The sequence below is a fragment of the Aplidium turbinatum genome, chromosome 3 (genome assembly GCF_918807975.1).
Source record: "Aplidium turbinatum chromosome 3, kaAplTurb1.1, whole genome shotgun sequence".
Lineage (NCBI taxonomy): Eukaryota > Metazoa > Chordata > Ascidiacea > Aplousobranchia > Polyclinidae > Aplidium > Aplidium turbinatum.
In genome coordinates this window covers 37,336,675-37,363,480 of record NC_137474.1, presented here as the reverse complement: position 1 = coordinate 37,363,480, position 26,806 = coordinate 37,336,675, and the positions used below count along the sequence as shown (strand labels likewise).

General features: G+C 36.9%; 1 protein-coding gene across 3 annotated transcripts; it reads right to left on the bottom strand.

Moving 5' to 3' along the window:
- Window positions 1-2,670: 2,670 nt before the first annotated feature.
- Window positions 2,671-19,981, bottom strand: LOC145766296 (uncharacterized). Of its 3 annotated transcripts, XM_082577973.1 has the most exons (18): window positions 19,679-19,981; window positions 18,365-18,559; window positions 17,689-17,867; window positions 16,761-16,873; window positions 16,318-16,457; window positions 15,106-15,195; window positions 14,343-14,459; window positions 11,325-11,411; window positions 10,873-11,004; window positions 9,563-10,218; window positions 8,782-8,845; window positions 8,151-8,310; window positions 7,684-7,813; window positions 7,145-7,229; window positions 6,827-6,861; window positions 5,814-5,953; window positions 4,528-4,610; window positions 2,671-4,415 (listed from the first exon to the last, which is right to left on the bottom strand). In XM_082577973.1, exons 1-18 carry the CDS (start codon window positions 19,844-19,846, stop codon window positions 4,356-4,358), a joined length of 2,634 nt encoding a protein of 877 aa, XP_082434099.1. In that variant the 5' UTR covers window positions 19,847-19,981; the 3' UTR covers window positions 2,671-4,355. The 3 variants fall into 3 exon arrangements, 2 of the variants coding, with proteins under 2 accessions (XP_082434099.1, XP_082434100.1); XM_082577974.1 differs by lacking the exon at window positions 2,671-4,415 and having other exon boundaries at window positions 4,550-4,671; XR_014288703.1 differs by lacking the exons at window positions 2,671-4,415; window positions 4,528-4,610; window positions 5,814-5,953 and having other exon boundaries at window positions 6,844-6,861; window positions 7,145-7,304.
- Window positions 19,982-26,806: the final 6,825 nt, after the last annotated feature.

Below are 26,806 nucleotides of genomic sequence, written 5' to 3'. Positions count from 1 at the left end.
GAAAAATAATGGCTGGGTTTAAAAAATGTAAGAAAGTCAAAAATGAGTCCTTTTAACTTACTTTGTCTTCTAAACTTGAGGATTTTACTGGCAGCTGTGATTATCTTCGTAAATGCAAAAAAACAAACAAACAATGACTGCTGACTTGTTAGCCAGCCTAACTGAAGGTCTTTTCAAGTTTAATTATCTCTGCAACTTCCTGGTTGATTTTGATAGTTTTGGTGTTGATATGACTACAATCAAATTTTCTGCTTGGTTCTTCTAGAATTAGCTTTTCTCCAGGCCTTAATTATTTTTATGAATCCATTTTTTGATTTGGGCCTGGAGAGAGAAATTTTTGCTGCTTGCTTTGAAAAGCGCGGGAACTAAATATGAACTAAACCATAAATATGAACTAAACCATCAAAACGAACAATATTACTTGCCTTGCCATAACACAGCAGGAGTCTGAAAAAACGCGAAAGTTAAAGCGTGCTCGAGATGGAAATGATTTACTTCATGCAAGGATTAGACACGGTCGCAACACCTTGAGAAATGTACAAGCGAATTAAAAACAAACAGGTGAAAGTTAAAACAAAAAACAATAGCAAAGCAACTCGATAATAAACAAGAAAAGAAAGTCGATTGCTATGTTGGTCGGCTGTACTTTTATCCGCCGTACTACTTAGTAAAAACGAAAATGTTTCACACCTCGACTACAGAAGGAAAATTCATCTATAGCATAATTCGATTCTTCTTGTTTGTGCAATAAATTTTTGAATTACATCGTCGTAGAAAGCTTGCTTTTGCTTCAGTTCTAGCAAAAGTTGTTTCCAACGCTGATCACCTCAAACTCTAATCCAACAAGCTGAAACTTGCTATTGCCTGGGATTCCCCCAATGACGCGCCAAGGTGTGCAGATCAGCGAGTGCACAGCCTGGCTGACCTAAAACCATTGCTGTTTTCGCTGCCTTGTGACGTCATTTTTCTTAATTGTTTATTTTAAATAGCACTCGCAAAGCTGTCAGTGCACACCCAGCTTAAAGGTAATGACCGAAAAAAATTAAAGGCAATGACCTCAAACGTTGGAGTATTAAAATTAGAAGGGGAAGAGTTTTGCAATTGAAAAGAAAGCAATCAGCATGCAGCAAGATGTTAGAATATCATGAAAGTAAAGAACATCGACAACCGATGGAAATTTTCTTTTTTTCTGGATTTCTTGGGGTGTGCAGTGCACACCTTGAACACCCTGAATATACGCCACTGATTTTCAATTGCACTAAGGATAAAAACGGTTTAGTTTTTGAAAAGTTTGCTGAAAATGAGTTTGGTATCTACATTTTGGACTCTATATTTCTGTTATGGAAATATTAAATATTCTGGAATTGCTTCTTCGTTTGATTCTCTGGCAAGAGAACTTAATTGAGCAAATGACAACTGAGTTAGCAACATTTCAGCAAGTAGCTAAAATTGATAAATGATGAACCTAAGCAAGTAAAAACTTACCAAGCCGATACTTGGCATGTAACAAGTCAGCAAATTCAGTTTAGCAAGCGATGACTAAGCAAGTCCTGTGCTGGATGAAAATTTAATTTGCTGACTTGGAGAGTAGCTGGAAAGTAGGCCTACTTGCTGAGTGGTCGGACTATTCTCTGGCGCTGGGGCTATCTTTATCACCACAGGATGTCGACACTACAGCAGCAGCTACCTACGAGTATGCGAAATTACCAAGAATAGCTTATCAAAAGCTTTGTCAGTCCGAGAATGAAAATTCAAAACCAAACCAAGCAATGTGATCCATTGTCATCCAGAGAACGTCACTACTCGTTATCCTGAGTCGAGTCAAATACGCCAAGTACGGTAACTTATGTTTGTAAAGTCGAAAAGTGTTTGACCTGCGGTAACAAATTTGAAAACTCAGTGACACCGTTGAGATAGTGTTGCAGATTAGGCCTACGACCAAATTCAACCGAACAGTTAGCTAATTCATTTCAGTTTATTTATGATGATCAAAGCGACAAATACAGTAATTAAGAGTAATAGGGTAGTTAGTACACACTGAGCTTTTTCAACATCATTGGCCATTTTCCAGCCAATGCTATTTTGAATCAGGACTAATTTTATTGCTTCGAAGCAACCAAATTTTTTTCTAAGAAAGGTAATCTGGAACAAACAGTCAAAAAGAAAAGTAGGCTATAGGTAAATTGGAATTTACAGTGAAATATTGAACCTTGTCTCAATTTGATTAGCAGCATCTTATTAGAATTTCAGCAATAACAACAACTTTACCTTGCAGAAAATTTTTTTTTTATCCAAAATAAATCTTGTTGGTGATATAGTCTGTTTAGTTATTGCCGTAAAGTCCCAGCCAGCAAGTTATCGAGTATATGCCGTTTGGCAACGTTGAAACGACGTAAGCGTGTTGGCTTCTTATTGGCTGGAATAGCTTACATGGACAAAAAAAAACATATGACAAGAGTTTCAATTAGCTAGCAGGCAAGTATTTCTGTGCGTGAGTTGTATTGCTTTTTGTCATCTGAAGCGAAATCGTATCGCAGCGTTGCGAATCCTCGCTGTCATAAAGGCTTATGTTTCCCAGGTTCGGTGCCAAGATCAAACAACTTCACTCTACATCTGTGCCTTTCAAAAGAATTTCTTTCCTAACACACATCCTACTACATCGCTGTCACAAAGTGTGTAAAAAAATATATTTTGTTCATTAAATCTAACATACCATTAAATTAATACAAAATACGACCAGTCACTGCGCAAAAGCTAGTGCTGAGGGCAGCCTCAAACGTAAGCGCCGATAGATTTTTAAACTGAAAGTTTGGTAAAATAACAAAAGTGTATTGGACTTTGGGTGCTCCGTTAGTAAAAATGATAAAGCAGGCTATGTTTAATTGTGCATCGATAGAATCTAGAATGAACTGGGCATGGCCTCAAAACGTTGCAACAAACAAGATTAACTATTACGTTTAATTTAATATCACTTTATATTGTATCACTGAGCGAGCACCATTGGCGCATTGTCGTTCAGTGAGACTGTTCAAGCACACCAACAACAATGAGCTTAGTCGCTTTTGCCGTAGCGAGCGTGGCAAATTGTCATACGGGCTGTACCACTGCATTGAAATTGCAACGTTCAAATCACAAGCCTGATAGAAGTAGGGGGGGGGGGGGGTGGAGTTTACAATCTCCTCTCTGTTTACTGGCTATATGCTGCTGAATAACCTTCTTGTGTCTACGAGCCCACAACTCTTTGAAAACATGCTTATTGCTACATGAAACGTGAATATGGAATGAACGGTACAGGTTGCTTGAAGACTACAATCTGTTAGTGCATAAACCAGCTCGCTCTCCTCTCAAAGCTTGACCTAACTCCAATCAGGGATCTCTGAAGAACGGGATGACTCACTTGAGAATTTTCCGTGTTTTAGTGGGCACTAGTAGGGTAAAAAAAACACACGATTTTGAGAATTATGAATGTGATTCTTAGAGGTCGGTAGTGGTATGTTTTTGCAAGCAAGTCATGAATCTTCATGATTGATATGTAATTTTATTATAATAGATACAAAACAGTGAATAGTTACAATAACTGTTTGTGCCTTTTCGGAAATGTCCCAGCATTGCTATGTTCAGGCTATCCAGTATCCACACCTCCTTACTATTTTTATTAAAGAAATGTGGCCTATTGCACCAAAATAGTTGGATGTGTTAAACGTCATTATCAAATCAACATCGTATAGTTTTAGTATAGTGGCCCTACCGGCATTTAAAGAAACTTTCCCTTTCACGCATTCACTGTTACATCACTATCTTTGCAAATCGTATTCCTATATCCTTTTGAAGCCCACTTTGCTACCGCTTATTGGTCATATAGGCTACTTGTAATAATCTCTAAAATGTGGTCTGACGAAGTGGGTTAAGTTGCCCTTAAAACATCAAAAAGAGTGGATCAGCGTTATGTATTGACCTCTTAGAACAGTAATTAAAAAAAACATTAACAAGTTTGCAGGGTTTTGAAAATCTACCCTACTAGTGTCCTGGGCAAAAACAAGTGAGTCATCCCGTTCTTCAGAGATCCCTGACTCCAATTTAAGTATTGTTGAAGCAGCAGCCAACACTGAAGACAAAATCTTATTAAAATACTTTGTAGCAATACTTTTATCATAAATCTCGTAAAACGACATAGGATTTCAGCAACAGAAGTTTGATATTGAGTAAGCAAAGGCAAATCCAGGGATATCTAAAAAAAAATATCTCTTTAGATATCCCTGGGCGAATCTTAAGTGTTCATCAGAAATTCAGAAGGTTGAATGTCTCAACAGCAGAACGTGTCGATCAGAGCGCGCAGTTGTGTGGCGACGGCAAAGTCAGTGCTTTGAATGAACAGATGGAAGATTTGATTCTGGGTTCCTTTCTGGAGATGGACTCTGCAATGCAGCAAAAAAAAAGTCGAGAAGTAATAAAAAGCTTGCCAATGTAATACCCAAAACACGAAAGTAAATCCCATACTCTTCACATTTGCGCACAGCATTAACATACCCGGCTTTTCTGCTGGAATTTCAGCACTCCTCCATGATCCAGAGCGGGAATGGAAACAAAGGTGGACTTCTTTGGCTTCTGAGCTGAAGATGCATCACAAAGTGGAAATTATCAATCACCGCGCAAGATCAGGTTGCTTGATTACTATTTAAGATCAAATAGTCAGTCAGTCGGTCATTTGTTTTTGTTCGGATGCAAATAAAACGTAAAAAAAATGAAAACATACAGTGTGCAGTGTGCACTCAATGAGAGAGTGCGAAATACTGTAGCCCTGTGTAAGCGTGAGAGGTCGTCGAGTCTGCACTCTCTAATACAAACAGATATAAGCCTACGAAAAGAAATATTACGTCACTTAAATTGTAAAATGAAACAATAAGAAAAAGAAAAAAAAAGAAATTAATGTGGACACAAGAAAAGTTAAAAAGGAAAATAATGGCATGGGAAAAAATTAGGTGGGTAGTTGTCGCTTCCACAACTCTTGTTTACTGAGGAAGTGTTTTTTGCAAGTTTTGCTTCCGGGTTTTGCTGAACAGTTCATAGCCTTTTGCCATAACGTTCTTTTATATTCAGGAGTAAATTGTCCATACCTTAATTTCCATGCATTTTTAACTTTTTTAAACTAATTGGGTATTTGCTTATTGAGTGTAAAGCGAATTGGAACCTAAGCGTCAGGTGTCATACGAATGCATAGATGATGCATGTGTGAAGAAATCATTGAAGTTCTCCAGTAGCTTGTTATTGTAAAACTTGAACATAAAGTTGCTTATTTCTAGCTTATGAGTAGAATTTACATTTAGTATATCATTATCTTGATAGAGCGGTAGCAATTTCGTTTTCATTGCGAATGCTTCTATGTGACGATTTTAATGACCTTATTTTACATAATTTGGATCCTTCTCAGATATTTTTGGGTGCGTATCCCCAGTTGATAATTCCATAATTGTAGGTGAGAGTGTGCAATGCAACAATAAATATTTATGAGAAGTTTTAAGGGAATAAATTGCTTAAGTTTACTCAGTACGCCTGCATAAGATGATAGTTTTTTCAAAAGGTTATGAATGTGCTTATTCCAGTTGAACTTGTCTATTGTGACTCCTAAATAGCGCGTATAGTCAACCTGGATAATTACTGTTACATTTAATTTGCATACTGGAGAGTTTAGTCTTTTTATTGTTTAATTTTACTCAAGTTAAGTGTCAAGTGATTGTTATTAAGTCAACTGTATAGTTTGGATAGTTCTTTGTTTATCATCGGTTAAAGGTTGCCAATATAAACAAACGACTAACCATCCGGTCCAGGAAGCTTCAACATCGGGAAAGGCTCCCGTTCTTGACTGATCGAGTTCTTTGTTCCTAGATCTGGAAGCTTTGTTGCTCTTGAGTCGTGCTTGAGTTCTTTTTCATTTTGCGTCGCATTAGATAGTTTCCTGAAGACACACAACGATCAAATAAAAAAGCAACAACTTACAGATAAATAAACGTAACGTAGAATTAAGGCATGGCGACCTTTATACTGTAGTATTACTGTACACAGGCCATGTTAACGTGCAGTTTCAAATTTGACTGAAGTCCAATCTGTTATTAGCCACAATCGCTAGTATAAGTTGATAGTTTCAGCATTAGTTAACAACTATGGTCTTCCAGTATATTTTGTGTGATTTTGAGTTACTTTTGTGTTATTGTTACCATTGAAATAACGGACTAGCTTTTGGCACGTGTGTTGGATATCCAAAAAGCGTCTGGCAACACTGGTAATTGAGAGATTTCACATTATTTGTGACGTAATATTAGAAGTTTAGCAGTGATTTGAGATTCAGTGATCACGCTTTGGCAATTTGAGTTCTCAAAAGTATTTTTTCAAACGGATATAAAGCAATTCAGTTTGGAGTTGAAAATCAAAATAATATCGGCCTCCAGTCAGGCTTCCAGTTCGCACGTTGTCAAGGCCTGTGTATATAGATCGCCATGAATTGAAGCACTGAGGTAGAAAAAATTCTTGTAGTTTCATTGGGCCAGTGCAAAAGTGAAGCATTGCTTGGGCAGTTGCTGCATTTGTTCAATGCTTTCAGGGGATGATAGGGTTCACTTCAATTTGTTTTTATTTCTGGTCATCACAGTAAAAACAACACATGCCAACATAACAGGTTCAGAAAAATGACGAAGCGACAAAATGTAAAAGTTAAGATGTGCTCGAGATTGAAATAGAAGATAATAAGTTAAATAAATTGATACAGTCCCTACACCTTAAAAAAACAGCACAGAAATACTTTAGATCAAGTCAGTAGAAAAATGAAACGAACCTGACTTGTTTTTCCTCAATGGCCTGATGACGATGCTGCAACAGTAAATGCAGGTTGTCAATACCTCAAGTTAAATAACGCATTTTTAGTCCATTTTACAAGCTACACCCCTACTCTATCAGCATAATCTAGCGGTTGCCGGTTTAGTCGCTGAAAGTCTAAACTAGTTCTTGACAAAAATATAATGCAACCACCAATAAAACCAGTCAGAGATAGTGAAAAAGGACAACAAAACAATAGAGAGGTTAAAAAGGCAAAAAAAGATGACAGAAGCTACTTTTCATAGCAATTTTCGTTTACTCAAGCAATGGCACTTACTTTACTATCGTGTCTGTGCTGCTTCGAAAACTCATCTCTTGTTCTTCCCATATCTTCCAACTGTTTGTGGACCTTATTGTCAAAGCTGAAGAGGAAGGGCGATCAACTTATAAAAGCTCAGCAAAACCAAACGAGAGGAATTACTTTTTTTTCAAGATTTCTTAATAACAAAACTGACAAATGAAGGTTGGAGGTTACAAAATAGTTAAATTGGTTCGAAACACAAGATGAGGCTGAATAAGAGAATCTGTGACCACCAAAAATCATTCTGTAAGAAAGGCTTTGAGTTTTATAATATGCAGGTGTGTAAACTGACCGATTGTAATCGAATAAGAAACCCTTGACTTGGCACTGAAGTGTTGAATAGCCTATCTCTACAACACGAGAACAAACTATAGCCAATGATGTTAAATACTCATGATCTTTATTATCTTGTTTTTCTCAATTTATGCTACATATAGCAAATATTCTAACACACAAACGTCCCAATCAGATGCAAATACGTGTTTATCCCACAAGGCTGTGCACATGATGCTAACTTTTGGTTTCCACTGTTGAACGGGGATTGAGTTCCAGCAGCCTTGTCATCGTTAATGAACGAGGTCCATGGAGGGAGGTTGTTGGATTTGTCTTCCCTGACTTGGCGCATGTGTTGAATACTGCCAAGTCCTGTATCCCAGAATGAATTTGATGAGTTGATGATATATAATAGCTTCAAATGGAAGGGTAACAGTATATTTATTTTCGTGCAATTTCCGACAAATTCAAAAAAAACAACTGACCTTCCCCGGCTATTTTCAGCTGCGATGCCAAGTGGTCAGAACGTCTGCTCGACTCTCAAAATGCGACTGTGTTTTGTGGAGTTTAACAAAACACTTTAAAAGTTAGGTTTTCGAAGATTAATTACTCTTCAAACATATAAGCGTTACGCTAAGTTATGATGCTTCTTTGATCTGACAAAGAATTTTTTCCAAATGTTACTCTTTTCAAAACACTCTTCTCTCACCAATGCTTCCCAATGGACTACCAAGAGCTCCTTGCGTGGAGGGAGAAGTGATGCTCTTCTTCATAGCTGGATGAGTCATGGATGTTGCACCAGACATGGAGATCATCATCTTTTCAAAGTGGGGTGTCTTATCGGGGAACATGTTGTGGTCAAAGAAGACCTATAAAAATGATCTATAATCGAAAATTACTGCCTGGCATCTGAAACGTTCACAAAATCAGTCCTTTTTATGTTGATTGAACGTCTGCAGCGGTTAAATCAATGCAGAAAGACTAGGTGGCTGAATTTCTTCAATGTTTCAGGATGCATAAGCAAAGCTCTGCTCGATATGAATGCACCACGAAGGAAATAAATGAAGTTTACTTACAAGTTTCTGAATACGTTTATGAAATACTTTTCAGTAAATTGCAGTTTAGTAACAAATCAAAACCTATAACCAATATAGGCGATTACTGGCAATTCCCGATTATGCAAAGCAAGTCTTCTTTGTATGTATATTTATGACCAAAAAACGGGAAAGGACTATTTTGGATAGCTGCCAACTTACTGTCTTGCAGCATAATTTACGAAAAGTGTAATAAGTTGAACAAATGAAGAGAACAAAAGGATTGTTATCTTAAGATGATGGAACCTGTTGGCTGTGATCATTTATCTTCGAAGTCAAAGTGAGGCCTTTCTTGACTTTCTCCGCTCCTCTGGAAATAATTACTTTCTTTCAACGTTGTCTCAAGTATGTACGTAATGCAATCATTTTATAAAGTCAAAACATGAAATCGTTGTATAGTTTCAAAATTTTTCTTTTGATTGGCAATGTTTGGGAAATATTGTTGTAAAATCTTGAGTTTTGTCCGATCAATAACTCTGTTCTTTCTGTGCATGTATTTCAGTATCTCAGTAAAGTTTAAGTGTTGTGACACGAAAAATCATTATCGAAAAGTAGTTAGAAATTGTCTACAAATACCTTACAAGGCTAGGAAAAGCTCTTATTTTATCAATCCAATCAGACAGATTAACAGTCGGCCAACTCATTTGAAAACACTACAACTACCATTGTTTCGGTGTGGCTTCCAAAAAAGAAAGAATAACATTTTAAAGCGATGAGGCAAATTGGTGCCACTGCACTCGCGTAGCAAGAGCTCAAGTCAAGAAGTAAAGTTGCTAACTAGTTAATTTAAATCTACAGTGGTAGATTAGTAATTACATACAAAAATTATGTCAGCTAACACGTTATTTAATGCTACAACATCGTATTTTTGGTCATTCTGGTCACACTGAAGTCCCAGATAAAAAATTCCGTTATTCTTACATTGATTCAACGTCTGCAAACGTTGAATCAATGTAAAATGACAGATTTTGCTGCCTGGATGCAAGCATGGCGCATCAATGACAAACTGTAAACAGATAAAAAATACCTGTGAATTGGAGAAGCCCTTAATAGATTATCCATTTTGTTTATTGGAGAGGATGACAATGAGTTGCTGATGGATAGAACTGGATCCGGAGCTAAGCTCATCCGTGAGTTTTGGAGCTTTGAGATGGGAGGAATTGTGCTCTGACGAGAAAAACATTCCACATCTTTTGAAGGTCTTCTCCTCTCTTCGTCTTGGATTTCATGCTCATTTGGAGGAATATCTTTTGAGGTGGATGACTTCTCAACATCAGGCAGCAGATTGTCCGTTCTATCTATGTCCATCTGTGTTTGTTTCTGGGTTAAATTATCCGAAAACGTTGGGTCTATCTCAACTTCTGAGTCTTTTGATTTTGAATTCACGAGTTCAAAGTTTGTTTGCAATGGCTCAGTTAGTTCTGACGATTTTGCGTCAAGATTCGAGTTGGAAGCAGGCTTTTTTGCAAGAGATGGTTCTAGAATTATCGTGCTCATGGAAGGCGAGGAATCATCAATGAAACTATCAAAGGATGGTCCCAAGCTTTCTTCCGTGGTCTTGTTCATGCTTTGGTTGGATTGCTTCTGAACTTCGGTGGTGGAGGCTGGACATGACTCCCATCCGTGCGTAAAAGGACCAGAGAGATGGAATTCATTGGTGACACTCACAGAAGGTTTCACGCCCTGAATCAATACATTGCAAGGGGCTACTGTGATTGAGGCAGTGAAAGTATAGAACAATGTTTACATTTATTGTAAAAGAAAGCAGAAAAAAAAACGACATAAATCGTCACATTTACGTTAGTTCGGGAAGAAGTCGTTTTATTCGTCTAATTCGTCGATTCGTTAAATTTTATTTTTTAAGAACTTTTATTAAACATGCCTTTGTCTAACTCTAATGTCTATGTCTGATATACAATAAATGGCACAATGTGTCAAAGAAAAACAATCAGCTGGCCAAAGAAACGCTACACGATCAAGAGATTATAGTTAATCTTAGCACACTTGGCTGGTCAAAAGTACACCAACAACGTAACACAGTGGAAGGTATGCAACTATGCATGCCTTGGATGATGAAACCAAAGACTGGCTCCTCTCTTGTATATCCTTCCAGTGTAGTCCGGGAGCATCGTAAATCTGGGGTATTAAAAAGATAGATCCTGAGCCCCAAAAGCTCATAGGATGAAAAAATCTCTATTGGGCAGCTTGTAGTCTAATGAGGTAGTTAAGGGCAAAATAACTTAATATAAAAATAACAGTAAGTTATATAACAAAATAACAAAAAGTTAATGTCACTGACTTCAAAAATACCTTTACTGGTCAAAAGAACAAAAATACCTGATCCGACCCTTTCGACTGCGCGTTGGTATCCATTAAAGTAAGACTATGTGTAACAGTGTTCATGGCCGGCTTTGTTGAGCTATTTTTATTAGGAGAAGAAATTTCTTCAGGTTGTTTAGGAGAATTGTCCTGAATAGATGTCAGACAAAAAAGATAAATGTAGTTTTTATAAAAACAACAAACAGTACTGTGACAAGAGTCAATGAAAATGTAGTTGCTGGAAGTTAAACTATCCGCTTTGACTAGTGCAGGGTTACAAGAGGGGTATAGAATTTTCGTGTGAGGTGCAGATTTAAGTTTGCATAAAAAAACGGACCATATTTGCGCTTTAACGCCTTAGGCTTCTATAAAATCCACTTCGAAAAAATAATTTTTAATTAGTCACACCGTAAAGAAATTTTGTTGTTCAGAACAAGTTAATTTTAATACAGTATCCAAAATTCCGTTACCTTAATATCGGTGGTGTCTGATGGTTTCTTGCTTCCATCCTCGGTTGAAGAGCTTTTATTTTCGAAAGAATTATTTGAAACCTCCTCCTGAACAATTTAATATAATTCTGAACAAAAATATACTAAGAATTCAATTGACTGACAAAAGCAGCGGATGAGAACTATGTGGCAAGAACTAGTGGTGCGGTACTGATGAGCCCAGCCTCATGGGCAAAACACGTGTCTATCGTTGAGTTCGTGCAACACTCGTCTGCCGAGAAACATACTTTGTAAATGTAGCTGAAATGTATAAAACCATTGCTTAGAATGACGAAAGTCTAAAACAAAACGCAGCAGCATTTTTCTCCCTTCTACTTCTCACTATAATTCATGCTTTAAATTGCAAGTGCTCAAAAAGCTACTTTCCAGACAGCAAAATCGGTCATTTTTAAATTGCTTCAACGTCTGCAGACGTTAAATCAATGTAAAAATGACGGATTTTACTGTCTGGGTTGTCTCGGACCAAAGTAGTATGAAATAGCCAATGGGCGACTTCATTCACACTGAGCTTAATTGAATTTGACTACTTATGATAAGGTTTATTTTTGTTGCTCTACAACAGCTACAGCTAAGGGCTTTTAGCAACAGTACCTTATTCAACCTTGTATCACATTTACGATGTCACCATATTGTTACCCGACTTTCCTTCTGTAGGTTATGCAAAAAAGAACACAATAGGTACAGTTTTCAAAATCGTTGGTATTAGGGTGTACCTTAGCTACATAGGTAAAAAAAAATTTGGAAAGTTGAAGCACTCACCCCCTACATTTGTGCCATTTTACCTAAAAACAAATCCTATAAAGTTTCAGACAAATCGAACAAGGTTTAGAGGTCAACCTCTGAGTTTGAAGTTTCACCAATATTAGCATTGAGTAGCCTAAATATTTGCCATTAACACAATAGATTTACACATATCTTGGATTGTACAATTAAGGTTGATCTTTCTCGACAATATTATCATTTTTAGATGACACCAAGGCCCCAGGCAGGCCCCCCTATAGGAATAGATATTATCTGCTTGTGGGCAGGGGTTGCATAGATGCCAGTCTACTCTTTGTTGCTAGTTTGGTTGCCACCATCAAGGCTTCCTTCCTGGTATCGGGGAACTTATTCGATGTTCAGAAATGACTTGAAGGAGGAATTGGAGTTGTTCTTCCCCCTTTGTCAAATACCCATTGAATTCCTGGATGGCAACCTCACGTTCTGCATGGTCATTCGCCACTGCAAGGTTTTTCAACTTGGCCTGTGCTGACTTGAAACTGGGGCAGACATTCCAACTTTCTGTATCCAGGTCTTCTATGAAATCAGTCTCAATCTTTAATTTCATAAAAAGGCTTCTAGTGTTGGAAGTCACAAAGGATTCCAAACTGGGTCTGCTACTATTCGGTGAGTCCGATTCGGTGAGTTCCTAACCTCTAACCCTACAACGGCAATGATAATTATTCTACGGTACCCGATAATTTAAAAAAAAAATTGAAAAAATGCCCCGTTAAGGGATCGGACTCACCGAAACGGGCCATTCCGTTCCAAACTACCCGAAGATGTAACATCCACCTTTGGCCGCTTCAAAATATAATCACTACCTTCCTCCTGAAGACGAAAACCATCTCTTTCTTGGTTGAGTATATGGGACAGAGGGGTCAAAGGATGCCAGACCCACCAACTCTTCTGACAGGTACCAGGTATGGTTTGCCATCTTCTTGCTTGTAGCAGTGGCGATTTCCTTGTGGTGTGGGTAATTAAAAAGTTCACTCAAAAGTTGGAGATCATTCCATGGAGCAGCCACAGCTACCTGGGCAGTGTTCCAAGCTTTGAGATGAACCAGGACAGCAAAAAGAGCTAAGTCACGAGTGTCTTGAAGCTCCTTGTTGGTTAACTGGAATTGAACACGAAATAACCAGAGTTTCATCACATTAATGACCTTTGCCATCCACCTGGTATAGTGCATTGCCCCTGGGGCCATGAAATGAACCCCTCAGTCTGGAGATTCTCCAAGAAAAATGATGGAAAACTTAAGGAATTCACGGTAAGCATCTAGACCCTGGACACGGTCACAAATACCCCAGTCATTAAGACAAGACAATACAGCTGAAGCTTGTGCTTCTGCTGTTCCTGACCCCATCTTTGGGACACCAAGGAGCTGAATCTCTCCTCCACCAGAAACAAGAACTGGGAGGTAGTCAACATACTCGTTTGTTGTTAAATCTTTCATTAACTTTCCATCCCAGTGGACAATAAGTGCCCCATCTCCCGTAAACTCTTTATGTAAATGATGTACCACCTGTGCACGATGTTCTTCTCGCCTGCGATGAATCGACATGTGGTTGATATTAAACTCTGCAACATTATTCATTATTAGGGGTAGAGTACATTCCTGTTATCGCCCCACCACCCATTACTCCTATACCTCAATAAATCTTCTTTGGTTGTTCTAACGTTTTTTTACATATCAGCCCCTTAACCCTATGTAGGGGGTTCGAGCCAGAGGCTCTGAGCCGGAGTAGTCAAAAAGCAGATGTGGTGGGGTGATAACAGGAAAGTAGGCTACCTAAATAGGTTTATACTATAGTTTTAAAAATCATTCTTTGCAAAGAATTTTGTGCATATTAATTGTATTGTCACAATTTACTTTGTACGGTACATGTCCAGTGTCCACCCATGACATTATAGTATAAAAATTCAAAGTTCCAGGTTGACTTCTAAATATCAATGGATCTGTCTCAAATTTAACAGACATTGTTTTTAGATCAAATGGCACAAATGTAGGGGGTGAGAGCATAAATTCTCCAACTTTTTTTTAAGGTACACCTTAGTTGGTATGACCCGACTTGGAATCGATCCCAGGCCTACCAACACTAGAGCAATAATGACTAGGTCAGTGAGCTCGTCTTATTTTGAATCGTACCCAATTGAGTTGGCCAATATTGTCTTTTAGTTTTAGATATAATAAATATGTGGTTTCTTGGAGTAAAGAGTTACATTTTGTTTTCTTTGTTTCTTTTCTTTCTCCTGTGCTCTCTTTTCACTGGCCTCTTTTCTCGCGAGCAGATTAGTTGCGTTGTCATGGGTCAACTTGGCGCGTAAATCAGGAATAACCTGAGTCAAGACAATGACATTAAAGAAGTGTACACGTTTATTATCATAGGGTACAGAGCTACGCAGCCAGCAAATCAGTCTGCAGACGTTGAATCAATGTACAAAAGGACTGATTGTGTATGCAATGTAGGCAGCATTAGCAAAATCACAGTTAAATATTAAACATACGCAGCACACTACCCAAGGAAGAAGAAGGCCTTCAATTATATCGGTAATCACTATTATCAATGAGACAATAATAAGATAATCTTGTTGTTGTGTAAATCATTGAAGATATTTTCATATTTAAAATGAAAAACTTACTTATCACTTCATGTAAACGTTTTTTCGTGAAGCAACAATACTTAATTAGTTTTGTGAATCCTGTTGATGAAAAGTTTAAAGTGTCATTGATATCGGAATGGCCCGTTTCGGTGAGTCCGATTCGGTGAGTCCGATCCCTTAACGGGGGATTTTTTCAATTTTTTTTTTTAATTATCGGGTACCGTAGCCTAATTATCATTGCCGTTTTAGAGTTAGGGGTTAGGGTTAGAGGTTAGGAACTCACCGAATCGGACTCACCGAATAGTAGCAGACCCCATTGATATATAGGTTAACAATAAGATGCTGACAAATGTCTATGACAAACGTGCTACATCCCACTTACTTTGTTTACAAAATCTTCTTCGTTAAAAAAATCGTGTTGCAGCAACAGAGAGGCAGACGGGCGTTCGTTTGGGTCTAGACAGAGGCATTCCTAAAATAAACAAAAAATGTAACTGACTTAAATTGACCAAACATTTTTGAGGCCCTGAGACGTTAGATTTTCGTGTTTTTTGTTTTTTTTGAATTGCAAAGAGCTGCAATTGTATGCTACCATCACAAAAATATGAACCGCATGCCCAGAACTTTAGCGACTGAATGCATTCAAAACCAACACTGGATTGTGGTCTAGCGTAATTTGTTAAAGTTTTTAAGGATAGTCACATGCAAATGTATAAAAATTTTAAATAAATGTTAATAAAGTACCGTAACTATTCTCTAACAAAGTTACGCTATGCTGATGCTACCGTTCTGGTAGCTGAATCACAAGAAGATCTTCAAGAAATTTTAGACAATGTTAATTCAATTGGTAAAAAAATCAATACGAAAATTAATGGTACAAAAATTAAACCAATGATACTACAAAATTATAAGACATTCCAGCACTGTAGAATTAATTACAGTTGTTAATAAAAATATATATATATATATCATATACAAGTAAAAACTTTTATCTTGGACATAATCCAAGAAGGAAGATGTGCCAATGACATTCAGAAATTGCCAGGACCACATTCGGAAAAATAACAAAGTTTTAATCAATCAAAATTCAGCAACATGTCAAAAAATGTTATCTGTTCAACTCTCTCATACAATTCTGAAACATGAACCGTATCACAAACACAGAATGGAAAAACGAATTAATGCTTTCGAGCTCTGAATATACAGGTGGGTTTTCAAAATTTCATGAAAACGAAAGGTCACTAACGATGAATTATTATCTAAATTTAACTCAAATCAAAAATGTCTTAGATAGCCAAAAGAAGAAAATTGAAATATTTTGAAGACACAATTAAGCAAAATTCATTACATAGAAAAGGAAACAAAGACACAACACAAAAAAATAGGAAAAAGGATTTAGTCAAAAAAACTGCACAAATTAGACGATATTATATTATGAAAGTGCTTCACAAAAAGCTCAAAATTGTTAGCAGTAGTACATTGCAAGTGACCCTCAACATGAGGAAAGAACAAGGTGATGTTGAAGGCAACTAAGCCTACAAATGGTAGATGTACTTTTACACATGCAGTGCTAAAACATATCTTCAGCTACCACCTTCATTAAGTCCAGAACTTCATCAGAAACGTACGGGAACTTTTTTTCGAGAGGCTGAATAATTTTTACTTCTGGGAGTTTTATGCCAAGAAAAAGTGGGTTCCTTTGGAATATTTCCCGGTGCCTTGGACACAAATCACCTGATCAACAAATGATTTGTTATTTTATTAAAATGAAAATGAATGTAATGATCACAGCTTACAAATACTTTTAATGAACACAAGACACAGATATTAAGCTTGTTAACAAGACTGTTAAGAGATGGGTAACATTGAAAAAATTTTGATGCTGTAATCAATTCTTAAAAATGGCAGCATGGGATATATCTGACACGACTTCACAGTCCACACTATAATTTGAAAACTGTCGATTTACTTATAAAGTTTCAAAATGAACAAATGTCTTTACATCTTGGATGCAACTCGCACTTAACTGAATCTTACCAACACAATTGAGAATCCGGCTCAACTGATCTATATCTGACTTTCCCGGAAATAAAGGATCACCTTGCAACATTTCTCCAACTAAACAGCCTATAGCCCAAACATCCACTGCTCTGTGATGGCCACATAAGATATCAAAATCATGAATTAGGCTCCATGCATTACACAGACTGTATTTTCTCAGCCCTGTTAACTAATGCATAAGATATTATAATAATCAATGTTTTTAATGAATAATAATTTCAGAATCCCCTTAAGTGTGTTCTACTATGCTTCTGATGCTGCTAAGAACTTTAGCTTTACCTTGCCTGACATCTCTACTTTGAGTATGGCAGCAGACTTTACGGGCAAATTTTAAATCAATAACTGGCAGTATTCAATATATCTAATATTACATACAAAATAAGATTGCACATCAGGCATCCATCTGATTTTAAAATATTTTCTTGCGTTCTTCTAGCGACTGCAGGCTGGGCTACCATAAAATTTTGAAAATGATAACCAGATTTATTTTGACCTTTCAACAGTCAGCATGACTTTAGTTTATCAATATCTTTGTATTCAAAAACTGACAGTGAGCAAAAACATTGTAACTTACAACAGACTGGACAGTCACGTCACAAATTATTAACTTCAAATGTTTGATAAGTAACTGCTCAATGAATTTCTACAAGAAGTTGCTCACAAACAGAAATCCAAACCTTTCATCTTAAATATAAATGTTTTATTTTATACTTATCATACATAAGGAGACTGCCTGATAAAGTTCAGAATATCCTAAATGGTAGAAAAATAATGGTTGCTGTGAAATCCTATTTGACAATCTTAGGTAAATATTGTCTCTAGATAAAAGACTCTGTGAATGAATGTGAAGTTTTTAGTTTGATCTTTCAATCCCAATAATGTTCTAAATATGTGTGAACACTACCTTCCATATTTAGTGTCCCCAACTAATAGCTCAGGGGCTCGGTACCAACGTGTGGCTACATAATCAGTGTAAATTTCGGCAGTTGATGCTAAGGTTCGAGCAAATCCAAAGTCACAGAGCTTGATGATACCATCTGTTGAGGTAAGAATATTTTCTGGCTTGATATCCCTATGAATTATCTATAAATAAATAAAAAAAAAGATTGAAAACATTGAAGACTCAACTCAGATTCTATTTGAATAAGAACCTTCTGATGATTCTAGAAAGGGTAAAATAGGCTTTTTGTGAGTAGGAAGTAAATTTGATGATAGAAAACTCAACATCTATATCACTTGCATCAGCATCAGTAGCTTGACATGTTTAACCCCCTTATGTTGCAGATATGCAACAAAGATTTTTCGAAAGTACCTACTTAACTTTGGGAAAGAGAAATGGATATTTGTGAAGAAAATAAAACAAAAATGCTTTCAATCGACTTGTTATAGCCCAATGTTGCAAATTTGCAACCAATTATATATACAGCTAAATATTCTGTGTTGGCTGTACTACTACTATACCTTTTAAAAAAACACATTATACTGAAAATTGCATTTTTTATTGGGGGAGTTCTACAGAGTTAAGAAAAACGTTTGCAATTTTCTTTAAAGATTATTTTAATTCATAAATGCATACTTACATTGTGGCTATGGCAGAATTCAAGACCTCTTAGAATTTGCCAAAGAGTTTTCCTGATTGTCATTTCACTCAAACCATCTGGAGATTTCTCAATTTCATCAAGAATTGTGTGATCAACAAATTCAAACACCAGGAACAGCCTCTTTTTTCTTCGAAATACTTCAATCAAATTTACAAGATTTTCATGACGTAATTTCTGTTGCCAAAATGCAAAAGTCTAATTAATTATAAATGTGATTTTAAAACAAACATATGAGTGACTTTTTCTTCCACACTTCTATTTTCGTAAGCCACATTCCATACACATAACTATGCAGCAGCTGTGGAGCTACAAACAGCGTGCTTGAAACAAACACACCAGTGGTTAAAATTCGCATTGTGACAACACAGAGATTGGTAAGATTAAAGACTTCCAATTGCTGCTTTTTGCAGGAAAATGCTTTGATCATACATGCTCTGGAACAATCCTGACAATATTGTGTTGTGTAGGGCAGAACTAAAGAGCTCTTTCAGGTTTAACCAAAGTTGTAAACAGTTGGTCGAATTGTATCAGTTGTAATGTACATTGCAGCTTATAGTTAGCACATGCAAATTCCCAGCAATACCGCTCATTTACAGCGTATCATCGGATAATCATATCAAAACGTTTGACAAATAGATGATACAATTAACCGATTTCGTCTGTATTTCTAGTGCAATTTTATCATTGAGGTAAGCACATAGCATGGAATGTATTTATAGATACAGGCAAAAGTATTTTGAAATTGAAACATTACGTACGATAATTAGTGTAACTAGTGGCTAGGCTAAAAGAAGGAATTGTTTTAGAAAAAAATATCTGTATACCATACCAGTGTTGGTTGCAATTGAATACAAGCTAATTAATTACATAATTTTCATGTTATTGTAATTATGTTTGAGACTTTTTAGTTTTGTGTAATTATACTTTCAAAAAAACTTTAATCCAAATTACAATTACGGTACATTTGTATTGGTAAGTTGTATGGATGATATCAGTACTTTGGTTGAGTCACTAGTTGGGTTTCAAACGGGACTTTTACATTGCAACCAAATCTTTATCAAAAACGACTCTACTTGTTTGATAAAATCAAATGGTAAAAAAAATCATTGATAAACATTAAAACATTTAATTTTTCTAATTGAAATGTGTGATTTATTACATTTGGAAGTAAAGTGATCAAAATTTTTAAGGTGTTAATGTACTTGAACTTGAAGTTCTGTAATTGATCACACTCTGATGTAGCCTACACAACACTAATTTACTAGCCTAAATAAAGCTAGCATAAAGCATTACCCGGAGCATTCTAACTTCTCGCATGGCAATCTTTCTCACCACTTTATCATCTTCACTTTCAAAAAATTTCTTTATTGCAACAATCTGGCCAGTTTCTTTGTTTCTGCATTTCATAACCATGCCATAAGACCCTTCACCAACCAATCCAAGGTTATCATATTTGTCCATATTTGATTTGACCTTTTTAATTTTTATAGTTTTTTGAAGGTGGTTTTAAAGTCATAGCCAAATCTTATCAAATGAGTTCTCGTCAATCACAAAATATCATTTATATGCAAAACTAGACAAAATAGAATAGTTCAAACAGCCTGAACATACAATGACAAGCTATGTAGTTAGAAGTAGGTTTCAATTTAATCAGAAAAATTGTCAATGTTGTAACTGTCCATTGGCTTGCCAACAAAAAGAGGCAAAAGTAAACCTACCCTACATGCTTTCAAACATAGCCTACTGTAGTTGTCTTATGGTAACCCGTAATCCATATTTTGAAATAATTGAAGTTTCATTGTTAAGAATATTTTAAAAAAAGTCAAACTTAATTTTTTAAAAATAGACTTGAAATACTAAAAAAGTTTAAGACTGTTGCTTCCAAAACTTGCACCACTGCAACCACAATCTAAAATTAAAACTAGGTTCTGCAATCTGTAGCGTCCGTGGTTTGTATAATTACGATATTTTGGTCCTGAATCACTCGAACACTTGTAGTGCAAATGAGCTTTTTAAATCTAAACCTGATTATTACTGGTCAACAAATTTTAACTAATTTTTTGAATCAGAGATACAAAAAACTTTTCTAGATACATTTTCTGATTCCAAACCTGCTATCACTTTTTTCTAGCTTTGAAAATACTTGCACTTTTATATTTTATTTATTTTTACGTATGTAGGCTATTCGTAAGAAATCCGTTCCTAAAATGCAACTGGTCTTCTTGAGTATGAGGTGGTAGCAGTCACGTTATTTCATCCAGGTATTGGATTGTGTAGCTATCAAGCGCTAAAAGATTGGCATTTTAAAGTTCATAAATGGGACAGTGATGAATGATATGATGTGCGGTTTGGGAGGTTGATCCACATACACAGGATGACTATTCAGAAGACCCTAATGAAACATATTGGCTTATAATTAAAACGTTCCACTCCAGTACGAAGACGATTGAGCTTCACCAAATCTTTGCGGGGTAACTCTACTCTACTGTCAACTGCTTTGGTCTTGTCTTATCCCAACGTTTACTCCAGACTCTTTGAAGCATAGAGATCTGTAACATGGCAAAAAAGAGTTTGTGAGATTTATGACGTGGTCAGTGGTCACGTGGAGGCTCTAAATTAAGTTGTTCCAAGAACCAACTGACTGAACCAAAAGAAATGATTTTTCAGTCAGTTCAGTTATTTTTTTATTTCTGACCATCATATCAAAAACAATACACTTCAACATAGCAAAGGTCCAGAAAAAGGTAGAAGCGACAAAACGCGAACGTTAAAACGTGCTTGTGACCGAAGTAAGTTATTGAGTTGAGAAATTTGGCACGGTCGTCGCAACACCTTCAGAAAATTTTAAGATATAAAGAGGAAAAAAAAGAAACTGTTACAAAAAAAAATAAATAAACAACATATATTTAGGCTATAGCCAGAGTCACTATATAGTGACTCTGCTATAGCTTTATTAGCCCAAATAGCTTTAGCTAATATATTTAAGATTTGTATGAACAGTTGCTATGAAGATCGGCCATGGTGCGTTATCAAGAGTGCTGATGGTCGTGAGGGGAACACGTCTTGATGCGTTAAGCTCATAGTAAAGAAGAGCAAGGCAGGCAAAGAAAACCCCACAAACAAATCCTACCACGGGCAAAGCTATTTCAAGTGCGGGCAAAGCCATTTCTACTACGAGCAAAGCCATCTTCATCTAATAGAGCTCGCTGTGTAAGCTGGTGCAGCAATTTGTTTCTCCACAGCCAGTCCCGGCTCCGCAGGTAGGCTGGGGGGGGGGATCCCTTACAGTTTTCTGTTACGGTACCGTTGAGGTGGACAGATAGTTGCCGTTTGGATTCTCTGTTGTTTAAGTGGGATGGTGTTACGGTGGTTTTGTCCAAATTCAATCTGAATCTCCGCAGCCACATGCTTATCAGGTACTTTTTGGAAACCTTATAGGCTAAGCGTTAAGACTTGATGCCACACAGTAGGCAGCAATAGGCTAAGGTCAACCAAAACCGCTCCTGCCTTATATTACCCTTCTCAAACTGTTTTCGATGTCATTTGTTAGCTTGAGTACTTGGTGAGTGGTAAGTTACTGTACGTCAACAACGTCTGTGACGGAATCTAACTTGTTCTTTAGGCAGCTGTCAACCAATCACAGGGTTGAGTCAGGCCAATAGGCTAGAAGGCGTTCCATGATCTTGTAACGGACACACAGCAGTGATAAGGAGCGATGGCTCTTGGAATCATCAGGATGCTTGTTTGGTTAAAGCAAGGCAAATTGCTTACAATGGCTTTCCCCATATCTTCGGTATGAAATTTCGGCTCAAGCAGGTTAAATAGAATTTTTTAAACCAAGTACGGTAGCTACAATTCTTGAAAATATCAGCTAAAAGTTATATGGGCTGATAAAGCTATATCCTGGAAATATGTTGTTGTTTTTGTTTGTAATTTCTTTTTATATTTTTATTTTTATCGTAATTTTTTCCGAAGGTGCCAGTTTTCTTTTAACCTATCACTTATTTCGATCTCAACCACGATATTTTATTTTTTTATTTTATTTATTTATTTGGTTCAAACCAGAAGATAGAGGTCCATAGAAACACGCCAGCACACACATAGGCTACAAATAAAATAATTGAAAATCAAACAACAAGCATTGTACGGTTATAATGTTGTAAATACATTGAACGAGCGAAACACTCAGAGGTCATTAACGCTTTGATATACGAGTTAGAAAATCTACAACACCGATTTACGGTAGCCACTTTAACAAGTCGAAATTCTGCCACTGAAATTGACTAGAATGAAACCACCAACCAATCATAAGCTACGGTTTAAGTGACGTAAAAAATGGCGAAATAAAGATGACAGAAAGCAAATTAAGTGATGGATTTTTTGTCAGATGGTTGGCTTAGAGGATAGGGTTAGGGCTAGAAAGTAGTCATTTCATTGACGCGGTTCGATTCCCACTACTGCTATTGCTCTTTTTCTTCTGTAATTACCAAATAAACTTCAAAACAAGCTTCAACTCTCTGGATGAGTGCTAGAAGGATCACAATTGGACGGTAGCCTCTTATAACATGTTCTGATTGGTTGACGGTTGCATTGTAGTCATTCGCAGTGGCAGAATTTCGACTTGTTAAAGTGGCTACCCCGATTTACAAAGCTAGCAATGCTCTTCCGTAGCAGGGCATAAAAAACATTCGCGTTTCGTCGTTTCTACCTTTTTCTACACCTTTGCTATGTTGACGTGTATTGTTTTTGGTATGACGGTCAGAAATATCAAACAACTGAACTGAACCTGTCCGAGGAATCGAGGACAAAGATTCCATCAATCAAATCAAATTGCGTTTCGGAAATTGGATGTGAAAAATTCGTTTGGGTAGAGGACTACTGGCAACACTTCACAAATCAAAAAAGTACAACAAACAAACAACTGGTTAGTAGGGTTGCCAGATTGGGCGCTTTTACGCCCATTTGGGCTACTTTTGATTTCTTTAGGCGCCAAAAATTCCCGTTGGGCGCGCTTATTTAGCTGGCGCCCAATTGGGCTACTTTTTTTTAAAATATAATATAAGTTTTTATGTAAAAATTGTATCATGTTTAAGATTTTTACCTAATTCGTAGTTATTTCATTGAGGACCAGCGTTTTAGGAGGCCTCGGTTAGGCAGGGTTACCAATTTGATATGAAGATGCCAATTTTCAAAAATATGCATGTTTAGGCTTTAATATCTGGCAATCTTGGCAACTTAAGTGATCCAGGTTTTCATGAAAATGCAGTGGACATCAGTTCAGTTTGTTTTTATTTCCGACCATCACAACGAAAAACAATATATGTCAGACATAGCAGGGGTCTAGAAAAAGGTAGAAGCGACAAAACACGGACGCTATAACGTGCATGATGCCAAAACAAGACAATCAGTTATGGCATGGTCGCAACACCTTAGTTTTTACAAATGTAGAAAAATGACAAAAAAAATGCTAGTGAATTTTTTTTTAACAATTTATATAAGTAAAAAAAAAAAGACAAAAAAGATAGTTTTTATGTTGATCGATCTTGGTGGGTCATCAAAACTGTTGATGGTTTTGAGGTGAACACTCTTGATGCGTTAGCTCATCACGAAAAGCAATTAAATAAACCATTTTTTGTGTTACTTGGTGTGGTACCGGTACTTGTTTATAGTTATTTTAATAAACAGTTGAGTGAATGCATGGTTGCCAATCTGTCTGAAAGATGTGAAGACCTGGAAAAACGCTTATAATTTAGGACTGATGATCAAGCGCTCTGGAAGAATTTTGTATTATAGCCTATTTCTTTGCTTAGGCTCCAATTTGGGCTCCATTTTAAAACCCCCCCAAAAAATTGGGCTACTTTTTGCATGAGCTTGGGCTCTTTTTTATATTAACCTTTGGCAACTCTACTGGTTAGTGGTCTCACAAATCACAATTCACAAAGGCAGGAAGCTCAACCAGTGCTTCCACTTTGAAGGATTTTATCCGGAATTTCCGAAATCGGGATTTTTCAACGCTTCGAAGGATAAAAAAAGGAAATGAAGATAAGAAGGATTTTTTAAGTATTTTTAACAATTTTACAAGGAAATTTTGTCTTAAAGAGGGAATTGTTGTTTTTAGCAATTTTAAAGAAAATTTTATTAATACAGTCAAACTTCGATACTATGCCACCTTGCTATTATGCCACCCTCGCTTCGATACTATACCACTTTTGATCGTCACCAGCTAAATTCAATAGAAAATATATTTACTATGCCACCCCTTACCCTTGCTACTATGCCACATGAGAGTACAGAATTACTGTATTAACGAAACAATTAACGGTACGAATGAAACGATTAAACGGTTGTAAAACGGCAAAAGTATATGTAATGTATGTGCATATAATGTATTCTCTCAAGTTATCTAGGCTACTGTAACTCAGCCCAAAACTATGAGGAATCGTCAGCTGGCGCATGTTCTTTCGATGAATTTCGTACACCTCGTCATCTAGCTAGCCGATCGCATCACACTGGGCTTCCCGCTTCTCTGCTGCTGCATGAACTTCTAGACAGTGCTTCGTGCCCGCTGGGCATCCTCGAACGAAACGATTTCCTCCTCAACAGTTATCTCATCATCTTCGCTTTCAACCGGCTCCTCGCTGCGCAACATCCCCTTCCAGTGTGAAAGATCCACCAGTCTCGAGGCGCTCATCACTCATCAGCTTCAAGAAAGTCAGACAGCTTGATCTCTTTGTTCTCGTGCTTATTTTCCTCGGCAGGCAGCGCTTCCCAGATCTCGAGCAGATTAACATCATCCGGCTCAGATTGGATTTCCTCGTACAATTATAATCGTACAACCATCAGTGATGGGCATTATCGGCGATAATTTATCGGCGATAATTATCGGCAATAAATTTTTATCGCTTATCGTCATCGCTCAATTATTTTTTCAGTTATCGTTTATCGTTATCGCCAAAGGCAGTGGCGGCTCGTGGTCTCAAAACATGGGAGGGGGGGCTGCATCAACCAGTAGGCTAACCTAATATAAATAATTATAAACCTGTACCGGACTGAGTTATAATTGCACTGAGTTAGGGTTAGTAACACAGTAACATGTTCTTTTAATTGGTTGTCGTTTAATGTTTTTATCATTTAAAGTAAACTTTTGATAATGGCTTGAATTTGGTCAAGTTTAGGTGGCCATCAGATGGAGCTAGTACTATTATGGGACTTGGTATTAACTTAGTTGGTTAGATCTAGGCTTGTGCTTTCCAACGATAGCAAATTTGTTCAAGTTGAACAACAAATGAATAAATGGGAGACAATTTCCTTTAGGTGTTTTTCAGTGCATTTCCATCCCCCGTACTTCCTCCTTTATAATAGTCTATTTCAACCTGTGTGGCGTTAATGACGTCATCATCTAATTGAGTTGATCAACAAGGCGAATTGTGAAAGAGCACCAATAATTACAGTAATTGGCTTTACTTCACATCAAAACTAGTTTGTCTTAGTGACTTCTCAAAACACAGATCAAGTAAAGTAACCTACGATCCCTTTACCTAATCACCGATAGCTTCCACACGCTTACCCTAAAGATTTACGAGAACCAAAGTTGGAATCCCTGACCAGGGTCTGTTCTATTTGCAGTCCCTACAGCGCTTGTTCGGTGATGCTAGAAAACTGTTTTCTGAAAAACCTACGTCATAAAAAAACGAACAAGCAACACCGGACCTGCAAAATTTGCAGACCCAGAGTTGCCAATTAATGTTTGTAATACAATTTTTTTTTTTATTACAAAAAAAAAATTAATATTAAGAGTTTTTTAATTCTTTAAGCGAAATAAATTTAAAAAAAGCATGGCAAAACGATCTATATGTAATATAATTCACATATACACAAAAATATTGGGGGGGCTGCAGTCCCGCAGTCCCTTATGACGAGCCGCCACTGGCCAAAGGCAATATTTGATTATCGCCGATAATTAATCGTCGATAAATTTTATTTCGGATCAACGCACAAGTGGAAAGACCAAGAAAAGTAATATTTTTACTAGCCACCTAGTTAATGAAACTAAAATTAAAACCAGTTCTTCTTCAGTGCCTGAAGTGTGTATGCACAGGTCGTTGTCAGGGGAGGGGGCACGCCCCCCTGCAGCGACGGCCCTGACAACACAATAATTTCTAGAGTTGCAAATTGCAATGCAATAAAATGCATGCAACAAGTCTCTTGTTGTTTTGCTGCAATCGGCAATCGTGAGTGAATTTTACAATTAAAATGTAAGCGCACAGGCGGTACAGATTCCTTTGAAGCGAAGCGACAGAAATTGGTAAGTGGTTTGTGAAAGTATCGCAATACGAGGTCGCTTTTACATCAGAAACATGGTCTTTTGCGCCACCTCACGATCAACTATTTTATTCTTGTGTTTTCTTTTTTCGTTAGAAG

Bases quoted from the DNA above. Each gene is read 5' to 3' on its own strand.
- LOC145766296 (XM_082577973.1), bottom strand. From the start codon at position 19,846: ATGGACAAATATGATAACCTTGGATTGGTTGGTGAAGGGTCTTATGGC. The intron at 11,412-14,342 runs GTAACTCTTTAC...TAAATTGTTCAG, and splicing joins AGAAACAAAGAAAACAAAAT to GAGGAGGTTTCAAATAATTC. The intron at 8,311-8,781 runs GTTCCATCATCT...TCATTTTTATAG, and splicing joins TAAATGATCACAGCCAACAG to GTCTTCTTTGACCACAACAT.